This window comes from Hippoglossus stenolepis, chromosome 16 (assembly GCF_022539355.2).
Source record: "Hippoglossus stenolepis isolate QCI-W04-F060 chromosome 16, HSTE1.2, whole genome shotgun sequence".
Classification (NCBI taxonomy): Eukaryota; Metazoa; Chordata; class Actinopteri; order Pleuronectiformes; family Pleuronectidae; genus Hippoglossus; species Hippoglossus stenolepis.
Genome location: NC_061498.1, coordinates 3,313,676 through 3,338,970, shown reverse-complemented (window position 1 = coordinate 3,338,970; position 25,295 = coordinate 3,313,676). Strand labels below are relative to the sequence as shown.

At 45.4% G+C, this 25,295-nt stretch overlaps 2 protein-coding genes across 2 annotated transcripts in view; both read left to right on the top strand.

Annotated features, from left to right (window-relative positions):
- The window catches only part of LOC118123589 (meiosis inhibitor protein 1), a 35,831-nt gene extending 20,057 nt beyond the window's left edge, over positions 1–15,774 (top strand). Inside the window, exons 20-32 of the mRNA XM_047343991.1 lie at positions 475–660; positions 806–910; positions 1,036–1,219; positions 3,141–3,257; positions 3,353–3,463; positions 5,010–5,182; positions 5,472–5,556; positions 6,819–6,997; positions 9,017–9,098; positions 9,469–9,575; positions 10,016–10,147; positions 14,433–14,560; positions 15,216–15,774. Coding sequence (XP_047199947.1) covers positions 475–660; positions 806–910; positions 1,036–1,219; positions 3,141–3,257; positions 3,353–3,463; positions 5,010–5,182; positions 5,472–5,556; positions 6,819–6,997; positions 9,017–9,098; positions 9,469–9,575; positions 10,016–10,147; positions 14,433–14,560; positions 15,216–15,270 — 1,644 coding nt within the window. The 3' untranslated portion in view covers positions 15,271–15,774. The remainder of the gene's footprint in view (positions 1–474; positions 661–805; positions 911–1,035; positions 1,220–3,140; positions 3,258–3,352; positions 3,464–5,009; positions 5,183–5,471; positions 5,557–6,818; positions 6,998–9,016; positions 9,099–9,468; positions 9,576–10,015; positions 10,148–14,432; positions 14,561–15,215) is intronic.
- A 1,560-nt stretch (positions 15,775–17,334) lies between these two features.
- LOC118123180 (coiled-coil domain-containing protein 134) lies at positions 17,335–25,101 on the top strand. Its single transcript, XM_035180379.2, has 7 exons — positions 17,335–17,608; positions 20,683–20,813; positions 20,977–21,098; positions 22,170–22,254; positions 22,609–22,790; positions 23,767–23,838; positions 23,933–25,101. Exons 2-7 carry the CDS (start codon positions 20,711–20,713, stop codon positions 24,056–24,058), a joined length of 690 nt encoding a protein of 229 aa, XP_035036270.1. The 5' UTR covers positions 17,335–17,608; positions 20,683–20,710; the 3' UTR covers positions 24,059–25,101.
- Positions 25,102–25,295: the final 194 nt, after the last annotated feature.

The following is a 25,295-nucleotide window of genomic DNA, read 5'->3' as shown; positions in this document are numbered from 1 at the left end:
AAGTACAGTTTAGAAAAAGTTTGAACTGATTTCTATGCTTTTCAGTAAACCTCGCCACCTGCATGACCATTTTAGAGATTCTGATGCCTCAAGGATCAATAAATTTGCATTGATTAACAGTATTTTTAGCTGTTTTACTATTCATCCCTTATCTTTCACGCTTACCGAAATCACAGCCTCACGTATTTTGTTTTTAAACGAGTTGAAGATGAAGATGAAGGTGTTCACCACTGATGATGAGAACAGCCTGTGCTGGGACTAGAGGCCACGCTACACTGAGAATCAAACCCAGACGGCTCATATTCATCTTTTGATGCAGAGTAAATTGTGATGCAGATGACTATCGACCTTTTTCACAGCTACGGAGAAAGCAGTCTTACATTGGGGTTGTGAAAGAAATGTGTGTGTGCGTGTGTGTGTGGGCTCATCTGAAATAAAGAACTTTTCCATCTGTCTTCATCAACCTACTCAAAGGCTCCTTTGAACTGCATCAGCAAGGCGCTGTCGTCGTGCCAAAGCTTCTCATCCCTCTACATTCACCATCCTGCACTCCTCCACTTCATCTGTCGCTATCCGGAGCTCGCCGAGAAATTTGGGGCCTTGGTCCTGGAACTTTGGTTGACCAAGCAAACACAGCAGGCGGATGCAAGGACGTCCATGGTGAGGGGGCAGTCGTTCCACTTCGCTCTCAGACAGAACTTTGAGTTTCACTAGTTCATTTGTGTTGCATAGAATGTTTAGGACTACGTTTTATAATTTCTTCTGAACTGATGAACAGCTGGTTGGAATTCATTGCTGGGTTTAGGCAGATGAAGAAGGTGATGCAGGAGAAAGGCCGGAACAGAAGCCAGACATAGAAACCGTGGAGCTTCTGACTCTGAAGTACCCGACTGTCGTACTGACTCTTCTGGTGAGAAACACCCCCCCCCAAAACCTTTTCTTTCAACAACCTGGTCACATTTAAATGAACACACTTTTATTTCTAGCGAGTCTGTTTGTGTCTTTGTGTTTGATTGTGTGTTTGTATGAGCACAGGACATGCTGTGCACCAGGGAGCCCCCCCTGGCAGAGCGAGCCCTGGGGGTGCTGCAAGTGCTTTTGGGTGGTCGACGAGACTACGAGGTGGATCTGTGTGCCAAACCCAGGCTTCTGCAGGCGCTACAGAGGTTCAGTGTGGAGGTTGTGGGTCATGGGCTCGGGCAGGGACACACCACACAAGGTAAGAGACAATTAGCTGCCAGAAGGAGTTTTTCCTTCTGTACAAGTGTTCCTGTTGCATGCATTTGAGACAAGGAACTGTGCGAGGTTCAATGCAATTACCCTGTAGGAGACACTTGAGGAAATTTCACATTCAGGCAGTGTTTTTATCAGAGGAGATTCACGTAGAGGAGATGGAAATTGGAACATTAGTTCTATTTTTAGGTTTATATATCGTTAAAGACCAGATTCAGCTCGTTTCACTTGAGATAGATGTTGCTCTTTACTCGGCTGAGTCTACGTTTTATGATGCGACACACGTTGTTCTGTTTTCCTCCTCTGTGTTGTTGTGCCTCAGACATACATGTTAAGACTTTGCATAGCAAATGGAAGCTTTAAATGAAATTGTCTCGACTCAGTACGAGCTCAAAACCAATAGTACACCCACACATGCACGCGGGTATATGAGTCTTCCCACTGGGCTCCTACACTGGGAGACTCAGTAGAACAAATCCAGCCTGGCAGTCCTTTTTCTCCCCACACAGCAAACTCTGAAAGTTACTTAATTAAATCTCAGTTTTATAAGGAGCCAACTTCATCAGCCACACCCGAGCTATTTTGCCATATTGACTGGAAAGTTTTTTTCATTATTCAAAGATATTTTTGTTAAATGTCTCTCCAGAGAACTGCTATTACATCGTGAACCTCACATTCCCTATGACAGACACATTTATCTCTGGGACTCACTGTGGAAATAAACAAACCTCATATGTATTTAAAAAATGTAATCACAATAAAACATGTTTTAAATCAGACATCTAATTAAAAACTAGGAAACAAGGGTAAAACATTCTGCGCCAACTTTTGCCTCCTAATAATTGTTGGACAGCTGCGTCAGGACCCAGTGTAATTATTCGTATATGCTGGATCATTAAATAGATTACCTGTGACAATTTATGTTTTTTGGGCCATTAAACCAGGCAGCATTTTCTACACTGTGATGACATGGTTATGAGATGGCGTTGATAAAATACAAGTTATTATTGCCATATTTGTGTGTATAAATAGTGCATCCAAGGGGTATGAACTATAAACTAGCTATGCCTCCTGTTTACTGCCTGCTAGAATTAACAAACTTTCAAGATATCAGACATTAAAACTCTAGAACTTCTAATATGACGCTTCTGGACGAGGTGTCATCGTTCTATCTGTTTACTCGACCAGGTTAATGAGCGCAGCTGAAGGGCAGGACACCCGTGAGCCAGCTGGGGATTGAGAATCTGTTGCAGTGGTTAGCCTCTGCATGCTCTCTGCTCATCCCTGCCCCTGTGGGGATTACAGACCGTTCTGCTGCATGTGTTCCAGTTGAGCCTCCTGTAATTTGCATTAATATATACTTTATATTAGTGTCTAATGCAGCAGCATCCCGAGGGGAGATGTTTTAACGCAATGCACTACATCAGTGAAAGGGGGTATGTAGATGAATGCTCTGCCTGATCCTTCTCCAGTCTCTCTCCTGTTAGGCTACCGTGCGCTTTGTCTTCGTGCACCTCCTCTCCCTGTTTACATTACCTCCCTGCTGCCTGTGAGGTTCATTCATTCAGACCCAGAATAGTTTTTATTTGAGTATTCGTGGTGCTTCGGCCAGTTTTCCTCTTTCTGCTTCTTCTTCATGAACGCTGCACTGTATGCTGCAGCAGTTTGGAAAATGTCTAAAAACTACCCTGGGAACATCACAGGTTTCTGTCTCAGTAATGAGGCGAGATAAAAGGTTAATTCAGGATGAGTATCTGTCTTTTAGCTGCACCCTCGTCTTCCTCTCTCTCATACACACCGCTGTCTCTCACCTTTCTTTCTCTTCGCTGATTTGTCTCTCACACCATTGTCTCTTTTGAAAGTTTCCGTTTACAGTCGTACTTTGTCTTTTGTCTCTTTCTGTTCAGCAGTGAACTCGCTCCCTCTGGTGCTGAAGCTGCTTTCTGTGATGCAGGCCAGTGACTCGTCTTCATCCTCCTCCTACAGAAAGACGGACGAATTGCACTTCAAGCTGCTCTACCATGGTGAGGTCAAAAGGGGCTGCGGGCAGGGCATCTAAGTGTAGTACCCTGATCTATTAACCCTCTGGACTCTACAATCCTTTGTGTGTGTGTTTCAGTCAGTAATATCGCAGGGAAGTTGACACCTACCAACGTGGAGAGCCTGCTGCCTGCGTTCAGCTACCTGTATTGCTGCCTGAGCCTTTGTCCTGCACACTGCGCTGACAGAGGTTAGACACGCTCTTCTCTGGATTCACATATTGGTCTCACCCTCCTTACTATCCTGACATTGCATCTCTCAAACCCTCTTCACCCTCTGTGTGTGTGTGTCTGTGTCTCACTCCCTCTGTCCCCCCCGGTTCAGCTCCTCTCCCCTGCCCTGTTTTGACAGAGGTGAGTGGCTGACCCTGGACAATGTGTAGCACTGAGACACAGAGGAAATAATAAGCACACAAGCTGACACCTGCTGTACATCTTTATGATGCACAGGCTGTGGCTCAGTCCTGGACATTACTGAGACACTTGTGCACATGTACTTCTGCTGAACCTAACAACTGTATACGCATAGACAAAACCACAAAAACAGACAAACAGACACTTGTGCAGTAACTTGGTCAGTAGATGTATACGTATTGTACTGCACACAAACTGTTCATTTTTCTTTTAGCATACAAGAGAGAAACAGGAACGTTGAGGGAATCTATCAGGTGAAGGTTTTATTATTTTAGACATGTCTGTTCAAGGGGAAACAAAACAGAATCCAACAAAGCCAACGCAACATTGGAATTAATGAGCCGAAATATAGAAGGAATGGCTCCTCTGTGGAACTTGGTGATGAATAATTTACCTTGAGCTGCCATCAACATAATCAACAAGATGAATCAAGACGTGCTACACTGCCTCATATCAGCAACATCAATTATACGACATGACATTTTGATTGGAACTGATTTTATTACAACCTAAATGATTTGCAGACGCAGACTTGGAGGGGAACAAGCCTCAGTGGAGGTTACTGAGCTGCATTTGTTGTTAACAGGGCCGGTGGCCAGAGAGCAGGGTGTCACTGGGAGGTAGAGATAATTATGCCCAAAGCTTTGCTTTACTGCCTCTGCTGCAGCCTGTACCTCTATTCACCATCTGCATCACTGGTGCTGAGCTTTATGCAGGGGGGGGGGGGTTTCAACCTTGGGCGAGAATAGCTGTTGGTGTATTAAACCAGAGTAGCAACACATTCCCCTGTCATTCCTCAGTCTCTCACACTCAAGGCAAACAGTCAGATAGTAAACTTAACTGTAGTTTTTCTAGTTCTTACAATTGGCGGCTGTACATATATGTGTGTATTATATATATATATACACATATATATATATATGCACCTTGTTTGGTTAAGGCTGAGGTGCCAGACTCCAGTTGCAGTATAAAGTGAAAGTGAGAAAGTCATTGCATTCAGGTTTGAGCACCTGGACGTGTGTGTGTGTGTGTGTGTGTGTGTGTGTGTGTGTGTGTGTGTGTGTGTGTGTGTGTGTGTGTGTGTGTGTGTGTGTGTGTGTGCATATTTAACAAGCTTAACACACATTCCAAACTTGACATACGTCCCAAAGGTGTCTCAGGTGCCACAGAAATGGGTAATAAATGTGAGTGGTTGCCTGGAGTATGTCACCACATATAAATCCAGACCAACTGCTATTCACGCACGCACGCACACACACACACAGAGTTACACAAGTGCAGATCCCATCAAAGTGTGATGACATAGTGCCTTCTCCTCCCCAGCTGTCTCCATGCTGCTCTCCAACAGTGGACTGATGGACCAGCTGCAGACAGTCCTCTCCTCCTCCTCTGCTCCATCCCTCTCTCCATCAGCCTGTCCTCCTTCATCCCTGCTGTGCTGCAGCCAGCTCCTCCTGTCCTCCCTCATTACCTTGCAACATGTTCACTCAGCTCAGGTACACGCTGCAGCTCAGCTCTGCTCTTATCACAACTTCAGGACAAAACTTCCCACAGTCAAGGCGCCGTCAAGGGCGAGACACAGAACATATAAATGATAGCACAGATTCAGATGTGGGGCGCAGAATGAAACACAAATTGGATCTGTTTAAAATGCACTTTCTTCTCGGCTCTCTGCTGGCACTGCAGACATAATACATTCTTGAAGCTTTTGGCCTAATTGAGTTATTCTTCTTACTATCCCCTCTCTCCCGTCTGCTTTCTTTTTCTCTTTCGTCATTATTAAAGGTCCATAAGAGCGTCAGCTGGAGTCTGGACGCAGCTGTGGAGCGACTGCTCTTTCGGAAAAGACACACAGACAATGTCCTGCTGGGTAACGAGACTCCGAATTTTAGCTGATGATGATTTTTTTACTTTCTGTTCATGCTGGCAGGAGATGCTGAAACAATTCATCATGCTGATTGATTAGCACGCATGTGTTACCTAAGAATACTTCAGTAACTTTCCAGCAGCTTGTGTTTTGTCTTGTTTTAAATGTTCTCTAGTTTTTTCCTCACGTAATCCTCTCTGTTCAGTTCTATTGCAATCACACGAGCGCATGTGTACAACCACAATGCACGTCAGCTGGGGTTTGGATTTGAGCAACCTCAGGATAGACTAATGAGATTCACCACTGTTTGGTTTCTATGTTCCGTGGGGACAGTGACTGTTAATGTTATGCATGGGGAGGTAACCCAAAAACCCTGGGCTTGCATTACACACAATTTCATTACATAAAGTGGCCCACATCCTGCTACAGCACTCGCAGACAGATCATCCCTGCTGCTCCTGTGTCTCCATCTGTCAGCTGGATAAGTGGCCCGTCAGGATCGCTGTGATGTATTGGCTCCCCCTCTCGTTGCCTGCCTGTCTCTCTTTCACTCTCTCTCTCTCTTCACTCCTTCACTCACTCAGCCTCCTCTTCTACTCTCTGTTTTTCTGTCTGTTAGTTTTTTTATCATTTGCTGTATGCTCTGCCTCTCCTTCCTCTCTTCCGCCGCCGCTAATTGAGTCCTCCGTCCCTCAGTGACCTCTAATCTCAGTGTACATGGCATAAGTGGAATTCAAGTAGTTGAAAGCTCGCACATTGGATCCCGCTGTGTTTTAGCAGTCATTTTGGCCACGTCTCTCTGTATCTCCATCACTACTTTGATCCCTCAGCCTTGCTGCCCTTCCTTCAGCCCGTCTCTCACCACCTCACACACTCTCTACACTCGGCTCTGGATTCTTTAACTTCACTCGCTCCCTTTCTGTCACATATCTATTCAAAACTCGCCCTCAGTTCCTTTCATCTGTTATTCTGCCGCTCTTCTGTGCTTCTATTCCCTCTGCTGCCGGCTTTTAATATCTTTTTCTATTTCATACTTCCACTTCCCACTCACTCACTCACTCACTCACTCACTCACTCACTCACTCACTCACTCACTCACTCACTCACTCACACCCTCTGTTCTGCTGTGCACCTTTTTCTTCTGGGGCCTTGCCCTCTACTTTCGTGTGCTTTCTCCACTTCCTTCCTTGTGTGTTTATGCATTCCATCTTCTTCTGATTCCAATCATTTCACCTTTCTCCTTCTTCTCTCACTTCTCTTTCCAGTCAGCGGCCTGAGGTTGCTGCAGGCTCTACTTGACGTTGACCTGGTATCAGCAGTCGTATGTGTGAGCACTGGTTCTGATTTGGTTGAACCCCCGGGGGTCCAAGACGGAGCTTTGTACCCGCTCAGCTCCAGGGGGGTCCAGTGCCTCTCAACTGCTCTCAGTGGACTTCTTTTGCAGGTTGTACTACTTCTGGGGTTATAACATAATATATTGAACTCTCTTAAACATGATGTTGTTGTTATTTTGCATCAAAAGAAAATGTTGAGTCTACGTTTTCCACATTTCCTGTTCGTAGGAGGCAGAAACAACCAACAACAAAATAGTAAATTCTGCACTGTAATGAAAGTAAATAACAATATGTGCAGAAATTCACAGATTTAAAACCAAAAAGATGACATCAGGTTTGTCAGTGTCTATTTCTCCTCAAATAGATGAACACAACCATCTGCTCACACAGCTGCAGCCTTAAATAATACGAGGAGGCCTTTCTCCTTTTTTCTCTGCATTCACTCCGTCCTGTGTCTCCTGCAGCAGAGACATCCAAAAGGTAATCTTTAAAATCTCTACAGCATGACATCGAACCTGCCTTTCACTAACTAGGTTCTGCAGAAAACTAGATTGCAATTGATTTAGCAGTTAGCATAACGGAATGACACACACATCCAGAGCAATCGCAGGTGTCTCAAAAATGTAATAACATGTAGTTGGTTTATTGACTTTGATAGTTGAAACATGACTTCCGGGTGAAAACCAGCACAGAGAAAGAAGCAGCATGGTGCAAAGTATGAGTCCGAAAAAACAAGGTAGTAGATAGACTGTTTATCAAATAGATCATAACGTATCTTATCTAATAGCGTCAACTGTGCAGTGAACATACATACAGTTCATAGCAGTGCTACATTAATATGATCTATCACACAATCCAAGCACATTGAATCCTATCTTTGCTTACATCAGTTAATGGTCTATGTGATTGAAGCAAATATCTTTTCAATCAATGAATTACAAGGCCTGCAGGAGGAGTAGCACTAGTGTGTGGTAATACATTTTGACTGTGTCCATAAAATGCCAGTGAGATACATACTGTGAGTAGCTCAGTTCCAGGACTGATACTCACAAATCGTCTGGATACACACAGGTCAAGAGTAAACCTGTGTATTTATATATCATCTATATAAAGATGATCGAAGTATCTCCACGTCCTCCCACTATCCATAAATAAAACCTAAATATCCCGGAGGCAAACGCCACCATCTTGCGCATTTGGAGCCAGATTCTGAGACGTAGAATATTATATAAATAATATATATTTAAATGTATATTTGCGAAAATAAATACCATTCTGACAATCTGAAAATTACTCTGGATAAAACGTTAAACTCTGGTATGATTGGATGTTGTGCATGTTGAATTTCTCTTTTATCCTCGGCCTGTGCTGCAGCTTCTGGTTCCACACCAGTGGCTTTTTCTCTGTGTTTTAAAAGACTAGTGCTGAACTGAGCTCCAGCTCTATGGTTCAGTGCTCTGTCGTCGGCTGTGCAGCAGCTGATATGAGTAACAGTTCCCTCCTCTCTCCTCGTTTTTGTGCTCTCTTTCCTTTCTTGATGCTCTGGTCTGGTGGCAGGAGGAGTCATCACAGCGGATCTTCCTCTCCTCTCCTTATTTCCTCACTTTCTATCTGTTTTTTACTCTAATTAAAACCTGTCCTTTAATGTGCATGTGCTCATCTGCCCTCTTTACATCTGTCCTTCCTCTGACCTCCAGCCACTTCACCTCCATTGCTCTCTCATCCCCTCCCACTCGTAACCTTTCTTCTCCTATCTCCTCTCTGCCTCCAGATCGGATTGTAACTCTCCACTGTCATCTGTTAAATCTACCTGGCCTACTTTAGTATTTTTGGACACCACACTCTGCTCCCTGCCAGCACCGACTCTTCGAGAGAGACCAGCATTATCCAAATATCTGAGTTTTCTCCCGCTGATTTTCCCTTGTTCTCCTTTTTTCTTTCCTTCATCTCTGTCCATTAGTGAGCATTAGTGTCTTCTTCCTGTTCATTTGTTGCTGTGTTTGTGCTCATATCCGACAATCCACACAGGCACATCTCTCTGACTCAATGGTTTGACATTTTAGAGATTTAAGATTCTCTCTCTTGTGTGAACACTCATCTTTGCTCTCGTGTGTTAACTTTCTCTTCAGAAGCACGAGCTGTTGCTGAGAGCTTCTGTCAACTGTTTGAGCTCCTTGCTGGGCTTCCTTCAGAGAAAGAGCGATACGTCAGGTATTAGGACAGAGGCAGACAGTGTCGGTAATCTGTACATGTGTAAATGACACAGAGACAAAATTAAAATAATATTCCAGAGTGTTAGCGCTGTGTCGGTGATGTTGTGTTTAATTCTCTTTTTATATTATCGCTGTCTGCAACACATTAGGATGCATGTTTGTTTTTCTACGTGCTCCTAATGTCTTGATGTTGTGGCTTTTGGCAAGATTTCAGTCGTTAAACATTTTTATTAATCGCACGCGGAGGAATAGACCAAATTAAACAGCACTCATCTGAATTAGGCATCCTCACTTGTCATTTTTCTCCCTCCGGGTCTGTTTCCTGTGTGTGTGTGTGTGTGTGTGTGTGTGTGTCTGTGTGTGTGTAGTGAAACATGCGGTGTGCCAGCCATGGACTCGATTCCTCCTCTACTGCCTGCTCAACTCAGAAGACGGCTGCCTTCTGCACCCTGCCGTTCTCAGACTCATCACACTCGTGAGAGCTTCTACACTGTCACGCCCATGCCACTAAAATCTAATATGATATCTTGGGACCTGGTTGTGAGCAGGAATGAATACGTCAGAAACACGTTACTCCACACTGAAGGGATTTGGTCAATAATGCAGCTCTGCACCTTTTCTTGATTAAAATTTTCTCACAAAATTAAAGCAGATTTAATTGACTTCAACATCAACCGCGACAAAACCAATTACTTCAGTTTGTGTGTATTTATTTCTACCTGCATCTCCTCTCTCACACCCTCACTCTAATTATCCTGTGTGTTGCTTGTGACTGCATCTGTGCATGATTGTGCATTCTGATGTGTATACCTACCCGTGTGTGCGTGTGTGTGTGTGCGTGTGCGTGTGCGTGTGCGTGTGTGTGTGCGTGTGTGTGTGCGTGTGTGTGTGTGTGCGTGCTCGTGTCTTCTGCAGCTCCTGCAGCACAGCAGCACGTCAGTCCTGTGGGAGCCTGACCTGCTTCAGGTGATGGAGGCGGCGGAGAGGACGGGGGTGAAGGAGCTCAGCCGAGAAGCAGCACAGGCCCTCAGGCTCCTCCTCACACAGGTACACTGTGCACGCACATGCAGGGTCACACACACCCTGATGAAATCCTAAGGACATTGTGTAGATTCTCACAGCAGCAGGCCTCTGACTGGCAGCTATGAATATCTAAGCTCCTGGAATGAATGAATTAGAAAAGTAATTAAGTAGGGATGCAGCGGAGTGGAAATCTTCCCACCAGGTGTCACCAGACATTTTACAAGGAAAGATTTGTCGGTTCAGTGTCTGGAGGCTGCTCACTTTGATCTTTAACGTAAGAGTGATCTGTGGGCAGCCTCACTCCTGAGGTTAAAGTGTGTGTTGATTAGAAGTGTTGCCTCTGGATGCTGCCACCTTCTCTAGACAATGTTTGCAGGTTTGCCTCATTAGTGTTTTCAGTTTCCCTTTGGGCTTTCGGTTTGAATCAGTGGGTGAACTTTCCTCCCATCATGTGGTGAGACTCTGTGATCGGACTCTGCTCTTCTGCTAAACGCAGTATCAGTTTTATATAAGATGTGGCCAGTGGGCAAGTTATGTAATGGATGCATGTTTGAACACCGTGTAACACCAGTCAAATCCACAACCGTAGCAGCCCTGGCATCAAGTTCAGACAAAGTTCACACAGGGCGTCCGGTACCTTGAAATCCTTCTCATGTGCCGTGAAGAGCAGCACCGGCAGAGAAGTACGGAGACAGCAGGGGAAGTCGGTTCATGCAAGTAAGATGCAAACACTTAGCACAGCAGCACCAACATGCAAATTGACATCAGTGGCCTCACACAGTGATGCTAGGTACAACTGTGATTGAGAGCTTTAGTTTAAAGACCATCATGAAGTGGGATGTTAACGGTCACCAGTGTTAGCTGATGCATGTTGTCTGTGTACTCTCACCCAACGATACTCGTCTATTCCCACTTTACACGCTGCTTCCACTCTTGTAATTGTGGAATCGTCATTAAGGGTCAGGTTCTCCTTCCATGTGGCCCAGAACGTATTTGTGTCCCCACAGCTAAAAGAATGTGGCCACATGGGAACCAGACAACCTCTGGATCTGGGCAGAGTGAGCGGTTCTCCAACGTGTCTTAGATGCATTAACATCCGTACTCAACTCATGGTCATGTTCATGGAACCGTGTTCGATGCTGAGAGCTGGTAAGTAACAGCTGCAAAGCGATGCACATGGTCCCAAACCACACTCAGATAGACTGTGGCCTTCAAACCAAAGTCTGCCAAGAAAACATTCCCCCGCTCTATTACATCATCACCAACAGCCTGGACTGTTCACACGTTTTTGGCTTCTCTGAATAAGCAGATGTACAGTTGTTACTGATAAAGAGCTCTTTGCTTGTGTCCTTCTTGTTAAACCTACAGCAGCTTTGCAGCGAATGCATAAAGAACCTTTGGGGTTTGAAGGAATCGTTAAACACAGACGGAATAGCAGCAGCTCCATCAGATTGCTTACGTACAGGATCAGAAATGCATTTAGTATTCTGGAAGTGGCTCAGAATCAGAGGAGTGACAGAATGATGGCTGCAGCTCACAGTGCGGTGTGTGCCAGGGAGTCATGGACTGTGTGAAGGCTTGCATGTGTGTGTGTGTCTGTGTGTGTGTGTGTGTGTGTCTGTGTGTGTGTCTGAGGCAGTTTAAAGGAGGCAGGGTTCAATGTTCTCCTAACATTCTCGACTGTATGATTTTTCTCTCCTTTCATCCTCTGCCTCAATCTGTCACTCACACACAAACACGCTTCACAGTTTTCGTGGCTTTTGTCAAACTGCTTTTGCACTGAAGTGAAATCTCAGTTTATGGCGACATTATCTGAGCACATTTGTCAGTGAGCTGGTATCACATCACTATCTGGCTTCCCCCCCACGAGTCCTGACACAACCACCATCTGAGGTTGTGTGTGTGTGTAAACTCCCACTGTGAGCAGCCTCTGGGTATTTCCGCCTCTTAATACGTGTGCATGTGCTTGTGTTCCTCTCTCAAACTGAACGTGTAGGTCGGATCCAGTTAAGTAGAAGCAGGGGGGAAGCTGCTGCAGCTTGCTCTGCACACACTGTAGCCTGTCAGATCACAGCTGATCTAAGGGGAGAACCTCTTTTCATAATTTCCAAAGCTTGCAGACTTCTAATAACTTTCCCCCCCCAGTCCTGAGGGAATGTCTCAGCCATTACTCTTTCTTTCCCCTTTCATTTTTGCTAATAATGCCCAACCTTTCACTTTCCAGCCTTCTCTGCTTCCCCCCCCCCCTGTTTCCTTGCTTCTCTTTGCACTCCAAATTGTTCTCACCCGACTAACGCCACTTCATTCACCTCTCGTTGCCCCTTTGACTCTTTTCAATTACTGAACAGTGTTGGAGGCATTTCTTTATTCTGCCCCTTGTCCTCAAAATACTCACTTGGTGTTGCCAAATAAAAACAGATGTTCAGATGTTAATCTTGAATGCTGCTTCTCTCTTAATGATGAATTTACAGTATGTCAGTTGTTGTGGTCTTCTGCTGCAGCCTTGTTGGATCCAGAAACTGCTCCTGTTGTAGTCGTATGAGTGAGCTTTGACTCTGGGGGTGTGGGTGAGCACTTTGCCTGATGTAATCAGATGTAGCCTTTATCCCGTCTGTTTGTTTATCCTCTGTAATACCGTCAGCTCTCGTGCACTCCAACTTAAATCCTGCACCAGTTCAAACCAGAAGATACCAGCAGACCTTCATCCCTGCAGCAGTCAGTGCAGCTGCCTGATTATAACGACCATGAAGAGGATTATGATAAAGTGGTGACAATTATTATACCAATAATTGTGCTGATGCAGCTCACAACAGTATTGTATCAATATTCTTTTATTACTCGGTGATTCTTAACAGATGCAGACGACCTTCATGACGACCTCCAGGACATTTATTAGTTAATTTCTGCTATTTTCGTACATAAAGCAGATTTATTTTCATGTTCTTGATCATGCAGCAGCCATCACTCAGCTCAGATCTTCAGGCTGGATGTGAAGATCACAGTGAGGTGTGAAGGGAGGCGTCCGTGGCTCGGGACGCTCAGCAGGCCTTTCCACTAATCGCTGGTTCCATTCACCTGTTCAGTCTACTTGCCTAAGTGTCCTTGGGCAAGACGCTCAACTGCAGATTGCTCCTGATGGCTGTGCCGGCAGCATGTGAATGAGTTGCATGAGTGACTGACAAAGTGCTGGATGTAGAGGCGCTGTGTGAATGAGTGAATGTCAACTCTACTCTAAAGCACCTCGAGTGGTTATTAAGACCACAAAAAGCTCCACATAAATACAGACCATAGTCCAGGAAGTGAGCGAATGCACTCAGGTGACCTTCATGCAGGGCGGGGGTGCACATCAGTGGAAGCTTGGCGATTCTTCATGAACAAGCCTGAACAGTCGTTGTGTTCAGAGTCGGCCTCCCCTGCTGCTCGTAGCTGCCGTCCGTGATCTGTGACCTTTTGAAAAGCCTCCTCTGGTCGTTTGATTGTTTTCTCCATGAGATTTTCATTTCCTTTACGCTGCGTATGTCAAGTGTTCTCTGTTCTTTATTGTCAGAAGTAGACAGCTACATCCACAGTACAGCTCCATTTGCTGCTCCACAGCCTTTGCACACATTTTATCTGTTGTGTGCGCCTTTGACAGCTCAAATAAATTGTTTCATTTTTGCCGTAGAAGTGGTTCCTGTCTTGCTTACTCATTCAGCACTTTGCAAAACCCCGGTGTGGGGGCGCACGTTTGAAGGTAGTCTCTGTATTACTCACGTTGTGGGGACCTTGGAAAGTGGTAGTTAGGGTTCAGGTATTATGTTTTCTAAGTGGCTCTTTGGTTAAATATTAAAATGTAGTAGTTCAAAAGCTTGTATGTGGCTGAAACGTGTGTGGAACTAATTTGATTTTACATTTCGAAGGTCAAGATCATAATGTCTAATGGACTGATGAGGTGATGACTCATTCTATCCTAAATTTGTAGCTACCAGCTGGATATTAATAAGAATAAAAGTAGATCAAAGTGTTTATAAAGTGAGTAAATGTGCCAAGTTGGCAACAGTGTCTGTAAATGTCCCGATTACATAATAGCATCTGTTTGCGTCAGTTCATTTTAAAACTCCTGGCTGAGTAATGGTGTAACTTCATCGCTCAGTCAGCTGTTGGTCCAGCCAAAAGACTTTAAGACCATTTTCTCTCTGAAGACATTTTATTTTATCTATTCTTCAGTATTTGGGTTTTTTTGTCCTCTCACCTCCGAACCATTACTCATCTCTCCTCCCCTTTATAACACCACAGAATAAAACCCTCGTTCTTCTTTTCGTTCACTCAGGTCCAGAGCAGTGTCCTGCAGCCGCCACCCACAGAGGAGCACAAGCAGAGAGTGAGGAATATGATGGAGGCCCTCAGCGTCCAGACACCAGTCAAGAGCTGCTCTCCCAGTCTGCCCAGCAACGTCCTGTATCCCTCAGCTGAAGTGAAACACACTCATAACAACCTGTAATCTGTAGAAACCACACACACTGACTCTCACATTTACCGGAACTCCGGCTCACACTCTGCAAATACCTGAAACGTGCCTTTGTACGTCTGACAGGGTTTTTGTCAAAGCAGCAACACGTCATCATCTCAATCGTACTGTTCCTCAGAGTCAGCAGAACATCCCCATGGATTTTCTCCGGCGATTTATTGTGTGTGTTGTGCTTTTCACTTAGTCTCAATGTTTTACAACAGAGTCATTAACTGTATTTCACTCAGAGTCACTACTCAAAGGTGCTCTACATTCGTCATGCTGATTTACTCCCCCCCCCCCCACACACACACAGGCATGCACTCTTCCTGTCATCCACCCACACACTCTCATATACTCTGTGAGCGTCAGCGCAGTTTGATATTAGCATAGTTGCTGCTTCGTGATATATAAAAACGATATTTTCGTGTGATATTTATAGTTAACAAATACAAGAAACCAGCAGAACAGTACCGCCTGCGACTGAAACATCATACACACACACACACACACACACACACACACACACACACACACACACACACACACACACACACACACATCTACATCGTCTCCTTCCTTTGCCTCCTTAACTCTTCTCTGCAGACACGTTGGAGATGTGTTCATTTCTCTGTCTGATTTTGCACTGACAACCGGCTGATGTTCCAGGGAACCTAAACATAGAGTTCATAAATGATGAGTTTGACATTTCTTTTAATTGTTAATTTATTGTTATGTTTCTTTGATCCCTACAGTCCTTGATGCCTCTCGTGTTTCTCTGTTCTCATCTTAAAGCAGCACGTTCTTAACTTAAGTGCCACAGTGAAAGAATTCACAGCCTTGGATTGTTCTTTGAAAGTACTTTGAATTTACAGGTTGTTCATCTCGGAGCTTTTGTGATTATAAGGCAACGTAGTACTTAAAGATTTCTGATTTAAAACCCATTTGGGCCAATCTCAATGTTATGATTCTTCTTCTATGTTCGACCATTAATTTCACCAAACCAGACGATCTCTACTTTTTCCTTGACCACCTGAAGGACACGATCTTCATAAAAATGTTGCTTAATTTAGAATTTTACAGCTGCGTAGTGACACCGGTCAAGGTCAAACCTGCCGTCACTGTATTAATGTGTTATCTGGACGACCGAGTCACGTTCATGGATTCTGTTAAGTGGCCTTTCTGGCAAATTGAAAATAAAAAGCTGTCAAATTAAAATACTGCTTGTTTTTCTGCTTAATCCCTCGGGTCCCCGGGGGCTGTGAGCAAGGGAGAGAGGGACACGTTTGAATTTCTGTGACTCATGCAACACATGAAATGAAAGAAAAGCTAAAGAAGTAATTGACTTGGTAATTACAGTTGTTAGCTTCTGGCTTCACCCCATACGCCAATCCCTGTGCCCAGGGAGGAAGGTTTGATCCCAGTGAGGGTTGGGGGTTGTACTCCAGAGTCAATTGAGTTGAGAGAGCTTTGGGAAAGTTGAACATGATGAAAAACTGGCAAACGTTTCTACTGGCAACGGGAAACGACTCAATTTAAGCAGGTTTACACACGTTCAATAAAAAAACCATGTGTACCAGATAATTTTGGTGCGAGAGGTATTCGATGACCTTCAATTTACCTGGCAGCTTTCCATGAAAGAAAACCAAGGGAGTTCATTTGTACTCAAGTGAACCTTTTATTTTTCAAGTAGTGCTGGGCAATAAAACAATATCAATAATTATACCAAAGTGTTTTATTGTTTAGCAAGTGTTGGTCATTCTCTGCCTTAAAAAAGAAGAGTTTAGAAGCGCGACCTTCACTCAGGAGCTGAAAAAACAGTATTTTAAATGTTAAATAAATAATAATGTGACCTCTATTATCCCGGTCGAGGCAGATGTCGCCCACACCGAGTCTGGTTCTCCAGGTTTCTTCCAGTTAATGAGGAGTTTTTTCTCTCCACAAAGTGCTGCTCGTTGTGGGAACTGTTGGGTTCCTCTCTATACATTTTAAAGTCTTGACCTTATTATGTTATGATTTCTTCCTGCAGCGGCAAAACTGAACAACCAGCTCTGCTCCCAGTAAAACTACAGGCACCCATTATGGGCTTTTACTCTCTTAACTGAGCTATATTCACCTGTCCATGCAATAACAATGATTCATGTGCAGTCTATTAACTGTACATGTCATTAAACTGTATATAGTAGTTTAAATTCGATTCATTTTTATATATATTTCTATATTTCTTACACTTAAGTATTGCATGTTACTTATTAATACTTACTGAGGCCTATTTGACTCTTGCTGCTGTAATACTGCTAATGCCCCCATTGTGGGACTAATAAAGGAATATCTCCTCTTATCTTATCTTAACATTTAACTGAATTGAACAGCTTTTATTTTAGTTTACACATTTTTTGCCATGGATTTTTATGAAGAACTTTGTAACCTTGTTTAGAAAAGTGCTACACAAATAAAGTTATTCTTATTACTGTGATTATTATGATGATTCTTATTGTGAGGATTTGTATTTTTGATGATATTTCCCAGCCCCGTGTCTGAGGTGGTGATTCAGCCTCAAAGGTCACGTGCTTTTACTTCAGCTTTGCAAATTAAATGATTTATATTATTAATATTTAACACGTTTATATGGTTTTATTTCAAGTCTTCCTGCAGCAGAGGAAACTCTCAGAGGGGAAACAGTTCACTGCCACACGCGCTGCCTGTGTGTCCCTCTCTAAGCCCTCCGTGCGGAAACCACATCCTTCCTCCGTGCTCCGCCGTCATTCGTCCAGGTCGCAGCCGCCGGTGAGATCGTGTCGCGGGCGGACTGGAGCAGCGAGAGCCGCGTGTGAAGGACCAGCTCCACCTCCACCTGAGGACCGAGAGGGGCGAGTCCCACCGCCCCGTTCCCCACCCCCCGTCATCGCTCCGCCGGCCGCGCAGTGTGGGGATCCGGAGGTTATCGAACCGGGCTGATCGCCGCCGTGCATCGCTGCCCCTTTCCCCGCTACAACACGGTGAGTGATCCGCGAGTTGTGTGTCTGGAAGCTCCCCCCCCCACCACCACCACCACCACCACACCACCGGGTCGGATGTGCGGTGCTGGCCGCGGGATGGTGGCTCCGGCCGGGGCAGAGGAGCCGCGATGACGGGCGGAATGAATATCTCAAGCAGCGACTTGAAACACTTCCCATTGAGGAAATCTTATGTAAAAAATAACGTTGAGACATTGATGCACATCAGCTTTGAAGACGTGTCTCACGTCACAGCGTGTGAATGAACGTGCAATTATGGGATGTAAACGAGAAGGATGAGGTGCCTGCAGGGGATCCTGGGTCATGCAGGGGACGTGTAATCAAGTCATCGGTAATTGATGGTGCACATGCCAGTCTTCACTCAGCCGTCATCACCATTACGCATGCCCGTGGCTCTGACTCTGCATGAATGATGATAGAGCAGGGGGGTGGGGGGGAGAGAGAGAGATTATGTGTCAGTCCTTGAACCTCAAACCTCCTCAGCAGGCGGCCTGAGGCAGATCTGGATCCACTCCTCCTGCACATCTGCATCTTTCCTCCTCCGTCCCCTCTGCAGCTCCTCTCACCTCCTCTCACCTCAGGGTTCAGCTTCCCCTCTCGGAGTCAATGTCACCGAGTCGGTCGGTCAGCAGAAGGGAGCTGATTGAATTTTTTTTTGTTTGTGTTTCGGAGCAGAGAAGAGGCAGATACGCATCGCACTGCGTGGTGTGAGATGTTCTCACAGCGGGGAGTCTCACCCGGACAGCTCGGCGCAGTGATTAGATATCGGTGCCCAAAGCTGGAAACTGGATCTCCCACACAGGAAATCAAACTTCAGCCTCTGTGCCGCAGGAGATTGCCGTTGGTTGAGAGGAAAATCTCCTCCGGGCCAAGAGATTTACGTGGGTTTACACGGCTTCATCAAGAACCACTCAGCCTCCAGACCTTCCCCCCCCCCCGTGGCGAATACACCTTCGCCCAACCGGAGTGCCCCTGATGGGGCCAAATCTAAAACCAGGGCCTCCCCGACTTGGGACACATGATGGGGAATCCGTCCCGGGCAGAGTATGAGAGGACATGTCCTGTGTTGATGGAGTGTGAGCTGGGCTGGTGTCTCTGAGAAAGGTGCAGGATAAAGTGATGATGTTTGGTTTATCAGTCAAATCCCTTATTTATTCCCCTCGCAGCCCAGAAAAAGCTTCACGGGGGGAACTTGGTATCGTGTCGTTTGTCAGAGTTTCTCCACGTGTAATCTGATCCTCAACCCTAAGTGCTGCACTGGTGGGTTTTCCTCTGACTTTGATTTCCTCCAGCGATCAGCCGGTGTAATTAGGTTTGCCTGCTTACAGTTAATGGATGCATTAGATGATTGATCCCCTCCTTAACGTCCTTGCGCTGCTTCTTGAGGTCTCAGCACTTTTCCTCGCCACATGAAAACTTTAGCATCTGCTGGAAATATATGTTGACTGCATTAAATCGTAGCGGCGGCGGCGGCGACGATAACCTCTATGCTCATAAATATCTGTCAGAGCTACACATATATATAGCTGATCAACTCACCCGATGAGCTGCTGCCAGGGGAGAGACGCGGCCCCCTACCCCGCGGCTGTTATCTACAAATACTGAGGCTTTCCATCGGCACTTAAGGATATTTAGAGCAGCGTTTCTCAGAAAGCTGGGACGGAACCCAAAAGATGTTCCCAGAATGCAGAAATTGGCCTTAATCGAACATTGTCCTCGCTCAGCTGTCTTCGGGAACACTTGTTTTCTGCTGACGACCATAAACAGCCGAAATTGAAGTAGCTGCAAACTTCAGGGAGTTTGTTTTCAATATCTGCAGGCACTGAATTCAAAGCAGGAGGAGGAGGTTTTGAGTTGGAAACGGTTGCTGTTGGTCCACGGTACCCGTCTCTCTGAGGAGCAATGGTGGACTCGGGTGTCCCGGAGCATATGCTTTCCCCCCCCCCTCGGATTTAAGTAAGATCCTTAAGGGGACAAATTAACATTCATACCCGGTGAGGTTTGCTCACTTCCTCGTCCGGCAGCTTCAGGATTTGGCAGCCGAGCTTGTAAAGATTAATTTCGTCAGAGCAAAATCAAGTCCCTGCTGCTCATCATCCCCTCGCCTTGTTCTCCTCCTCTATCTCCCGCTTGTTCTCTTATCTGTGTGTCTCTCTGTTTTTATCGCCGTGTCTTAGCAAAAGTAGATGAAATATTTACCAGGAAAGCTGTTGTTTCCTGCAGGGTCTCGCCGTACGACTTCCCAGCCTCCACCCCATCGTTCTCCAAACGCCCCGTCACCCCTCTGCTCATCTCCCGCCTCCCGTCCTCCTCCTGCTTCACAATCTGACTCTCCCTTTACTCCCATTCCACCTCCGTGCCCCCTCTGCACCCCTCTGATTGTGTATTGACGGAGCCCTTGATAAATTATGCATGAATTATGTGAATTATGTGTTGTAGCTTTTCATCAACATTGTGGCTGCTGCCCCCCCCCCTCGAGTTACTCCTGTTTTCCACTCATGTTTTTCTTAAAAATGTGGCTTTCATCAAATTTTCATTTGATGAGGTCCTATTTTTAGCTGTTGTGTCCATCCTCGTGCTTTCATGCCTCCCTTTCGAAATGTATAAAATAAAACGGCCTCTGAGGAAAAGGACGTTGCATTTGGATTGAGGGGGGGGGGAGAGAGCAAAGAGCTAAGAGCCGGTCTGCTGCAGAGACTGTAAATGCTCCTCTGGGGTTTCCCAAGTGCCAGACATCAGATGTGTTTTTTAGAAGGAACATAAGGAGCCCCCTCTTCAACTGCTGGATCCCCTCTGGTCGTCCATATTGTCCACACATCTCCCCGGCATGTCTCTCTACTTCACATATTCCACAAGCATCACAGGGGACGTAACCTTTCCAAGCAGCTTTGAAAGAAGAAGATCATTCCAGATTTCTGACGAGATTGTTTCTGTATCAAAAGAAGATGTGATATTCACCCTCATGGTTTGAACTCATTAAAATCCTGTGTCACTAATTTGAGATTTAACAATGTGATGATCGATGTGTCTCATGACTTGTCGTCTGTGTCTCGTAGAGTGCCTCTCTGCCGCCCCCTGGTGACCATGCAGAGTCTCTGTGCGGTGGTCGTGGCCCTGGCCGCTGTCGCCCTCAGCTCGGCGGACTCGGACATGCACAGACACAGACATGACTCCAACCTGGAGATCTGTATCCTTCTGCTGTCAGTGTGGAGGCGGCTGCTGCCCGATGCACAGTCACGCCTGTGTGTGTCTCTGTGTGAACTAATGCATGCTCATGAATACATTTGTGTGTGCGTGTGTGTGTTATGCCCACATGAAGAGTGTGTGCCCTCCTGATCTCCTCCTGTCAGACAAGCGGCTGTTTGAGACCAAGAGGAAGGATCAGCTGAACGCGCTGAAGAACCTGGTGGAGCTGAACGACATTAACCAGCAGTACAAGATCATAGACATCATGCTCAAAGGACTCTTCAAGGTAGGACGTGTGTGTGTGTGTGTGTGTGTGTGTGTGTGTGTGTGTGTGTGTGTGTGTGTGTGTGTGTGTGTGTGTGTGTGTGTGTGTGTGTGTGTGTGTGTGTGTGTGTGTGTGTGTGTGTGTGTCCAGCACGTTTAACAACTCCAGTTAAGCTCCAGCCTGTCGTGCTCTCAGCAGATAGAAGGATAAGAGAATCAAAGGCTTCAAATCCAGCGATCACATTCATCAGCGTGTTTCCTCGAATGTAAAATCGAAACTCGGCTGCTTACTGGGCCACTCTCTCCCACTGTAGGCTGGGGGGCGGGCTTTACACAGTGGGCCTCCGCCTCCCAGAGGACAGTTATCTTATGCATGTGCGTCTCTCACAAGGACGAGGGGCACAGTCTACCTTCGGAGGCGGAATCACCGTGTCAGCATTTTTTGTACCGCTCTGTGAATGTGAGATAGAGCTTCTGCCCATGTGGCTTCTTTATTCTACCTCCACAGACCGTGACTCTGATCTCAGTCTGTGTCTGTGCGCGCCAGGATTGTTGGAATGTGACATAAACTGTGAAATCTCTGGTCTCAGAAGATGCTTGTTGTTTCTGTGGATGCAGCGAATCTGTTTGACGCAACCAGACCGGCTTCAAACAAGTGCCCAGTTTAAGTGTAATATCTAAAAACTTAAAATGACTTGCTTTCTTGCTTCGGAGCCTTATTACCTAACTGATCATAAAGTGGTGTGCACAGTAGGAAGAAGGAGCCCAGAGAGCGCATACCTCTGCTCAGGGCAAGAGTTTATCTTGGCTTGTTAAAGCAAGTGGAAAGAATCCTCAATCCGCCTCAACCTGTTAGTCCACATTGGCTCCAAAACAACCAACGCCTTATAAAAAAAACACATTTAAATCTAACATATCTGGATTTTTATTTATATCTGCACCAAGTTGCACACACCCATAAATGTCAGTCCCATCAGGATCCATGAAATAGGAAACAGCATTGTTGTTGACTCTCCGTCACTACCACAATAAGTTGAACTCACGGCGTAGAACAAATTAACCTGACTTCTCATCTCTATGTCTCGTTTATAAGGTGTTGGAGGACTCGAAGCAAATCCTGGTTACGGCCAACATGCAGCCGGACGACCCCTTCCCCATGGACGACAAGATCAAAGAAGGTCTGCTTCCCACTCGCACCTCAGCCCTTTCATCGTTTCTTTTTTCTCAGGGTCTCTGCTGATGTAGGTCAACGTCTCTCCCACACGCTTGGTTCTGTCTCCATCACCTCTGATTGGTTTGTCCGTTACTCGTCTCTGAAAGCTCCACCTCTGTCACCTCATCCTCTTTTGGTGCCAATAATATCAACTCTCTCCGGAAAAAATCTTGAGTTTTAGCTTCGACCTTCTTTTCAGGTTTATTCGTCCTTCTTCCTTCTCTGTCTATCACCATGTTCTGTGTTTTCTATGCACACATGTATCTTACAAATCAAAATGTCTTCCTGTTTCATTTCCTCTGTCTTCTCCTCCCTGCAGCTTACTCCCATGTGGTGGAGAACACGGCGTTCTTCGGCGACGTGGCGTTGCGTTTCCCCCGAATCGTCCACCACTACTACGACCGGAACTCGGACTGGGGCGGCCTGCTGCGCTGGGGCCTGAACTTCTGTAACCAGACGGGGGTTTTTACCGGAGGATCCCACCAACATGTCCTCACTCTTGTAAGACCAGACACTGACTTGCACCGTCACCTTTTTAAAAACTGCATTATCACAATCCACTGAAGTCTTCTGCAGTAAGGTTATGAAAACGATGAAAGGTTGTTGCCGGGATAAAGCAGCTGGAAATACAGACCACATTTAAGTGCTAATTTGGTTTCAGGCTCAAAGTAAAGGCCTTGACTGTCTGATAATGAGTAATTATAGCAATAATAGCAATTTTCTCTGTAATTAAAACCAGAGCAAAATGTTAGTACAGTCAAATAACTCACATTTGAAATGTTTATTACAGCAACAGAACATAGTTTGGTCTCGTGGCTCTAAACTGAATCATTGACAAATTAAGAATAGTTACAGTTCAGAATTCAACATATCTCCTTATTGAAAAACATAAATACTTTTCAGTGCAGGGGGTTGAATGGTATATATCACAGGTGAGGTAAATGTGACAGGTGCATAGATTTGTAGAGCAATCTTCCGTTATGTCAGTGTCCAATAAATTCTCAGTATCAGCTCATACGTCTTTCATCACTGCAGAATGTGTCAAGTCATCACAACATCTATCCACAAAGGGTTGTTGCCTTAGAAGCTTCAAAAGGAAAAAGTCTCCCTGTTCTCCCTGTTTGACGTGTGAATTGATGAACTAAACTCCTGCAGGATTAATCTGTGACCTCAGCAACGCGCCAAGAGGATTAAACAGTGGATTAATTCTGCGACTGGAAGCAGGTAGAACCCTGAAGTCGTGCATCCTGCCCTCGCTCTGTGCCTCAGTCACCTTACTCTCCATTTCACGACGCTCTCTGAAGCATCGACGAGGAAATAAGCGGCGATAATGAGAGGAAATGTAGATTTTATCTGCACCTGCTCGCCAAAGTTCATCATACTTGTCGTTTCCATTCCACGTCTCTCTTGATGGAATGATGACGTTCTCCCTCTTCTTCTCGTCCTCTGTCCTCTGTCTGTACCACTTCTCTCTCAGATGTCACAGGAGCTGGGAATAATCGAGAAAACGCCAGACTTTTTAAACCCGTACCGCACAGAGAGAGACGATGTGAGTACGATCTCCGGTTCAGGACCTTCCAACCTGTAGCTGAAATATATTGTGAGAGGGATTTTTTACACTCACCCTTTCTCATGTGCTGCAGGTGCTTCACACAGCCGAGGCTTTCCAGAAGATCCTGAGGGAGGAGGAGAAGAGGAGGAGGAAGGAAGAGAAGAGGAAAGAAATCAGGAAAGGGCCTCGTATATCACGCTCTCGCACCGAGCTATAGCGCTGCACCTCGGCGCTTGTGCAGAGCGGCAAAGAGGAGGAGGAGGAGGAGGGGGAGGAGAGGAAGGAGCATACGCACAGTCCACAAGGGGTGGCTTGACTTGTAGACTCAGATGACAGTGACGGAAATAAAAGCTGCCGTCACTGGTACACAAGCCTGGTGCTGTGTTGTGAAGAAGAGAGGAAACCTCGATGTGACACAACAAAGTAACACACGGGTGGATGTTAGTCTGACGAGGGTCCGAGTCGCTGTGCTCTCACACGCATTTGTAATCGGAAAATCTGACGTGGTGTAAGAGGTCCAAGATGAAATGGGAGTTTTAAAAAAAACGGGGAAACTCATTTTTGATAACTTGAGGATTACATTATTGTACTTTGGAATATAAGAAATTTCAATAAATTTAGCTTCAGAACTTTGCAAACCCCCCAGTGTTCCGTGTCTGGTCTCGATTGAATGTGTCCAAACTGCTTCAAATACACGTGGTTGTCAAACATCTATAAATATTTGACCTCACCTCATTGAAATGCAGCCTGTTTCTGAAAAGGTTCAGTTTGATGGAATAAGATGTTATTTACATTTGTCATCATTTCTTTGAAGTGAGATTTGTTGCTGCTGCTCCGAGTTGTAATCACGTCTCTTATATTTGTTCGCTTGAATCATTCTGAATAATTTATTTTATCTGAGTGGATCATCAGCCATGTTTCCTTTTTCCTTTAATACTATTTGTGATTCATTTTCAGACCAATCCCTGTAGTTATTTTATTAATCACTAGTGAATCAGATTTCCTTTTTCCTTTTGGTAAAGATCCGTAAACGACACGTTGTGTGTGACTCCTCATCCCGCCGCAGCTCCCTGCTCCCGTTTCTGTTTCTTTATCTTTTTCTTTATCATGTTCGTTTCGTCTTCGCTGGAAATTGGTAGTAAAATAGTTTAACGACTGTTATCAGACTATATGTATATTCAGAGACAGAATATCACTGCTGCAGAATGAACAAGCCATGTTGTTATCAGATTTAAAGAAATAAAGTGACTCTGATATGTACAACATGTTCTCTCTCTCTGTGTGTGTGTGTGTGTGTGTGTGTGTGTGTGTGTGTGTGAGTGAGTGAGAGAGAGAACGAGTGTGTATGAGTGAGTGTGTGTGTTGTGTGTGTGCGCGTGCGTGCGTGCGAATGTGTCACAGCAAAGACCATACCGACCAGCAGGGGGCAGACACCCACTGAACCCTTTATAACA

Coding starts and splice junctions, on each gene's coding strand:
- LOC118123180 (XM_035180379.2), top strand. CDS start 20,711: ATGCAGAGTCTCTGTGCGGTGGTCGTGGCCCTGGCCGCTGTCGCCCTC. Junction 21,099..22,169: donor TGCTCAAAGGACTCTTCAAG/GTAGGACGTGTG, acceptor CTCGTTTATAAG/GTGTTGGAGGACTCGAAGCA. Junction 22,791..23,766: donor ACCAACATGTCCTCACTCTT/GTAAGACCAGAC, acceptor CTTCTCTCTCAG/ATGTCACAGGAGCTGGGAAT.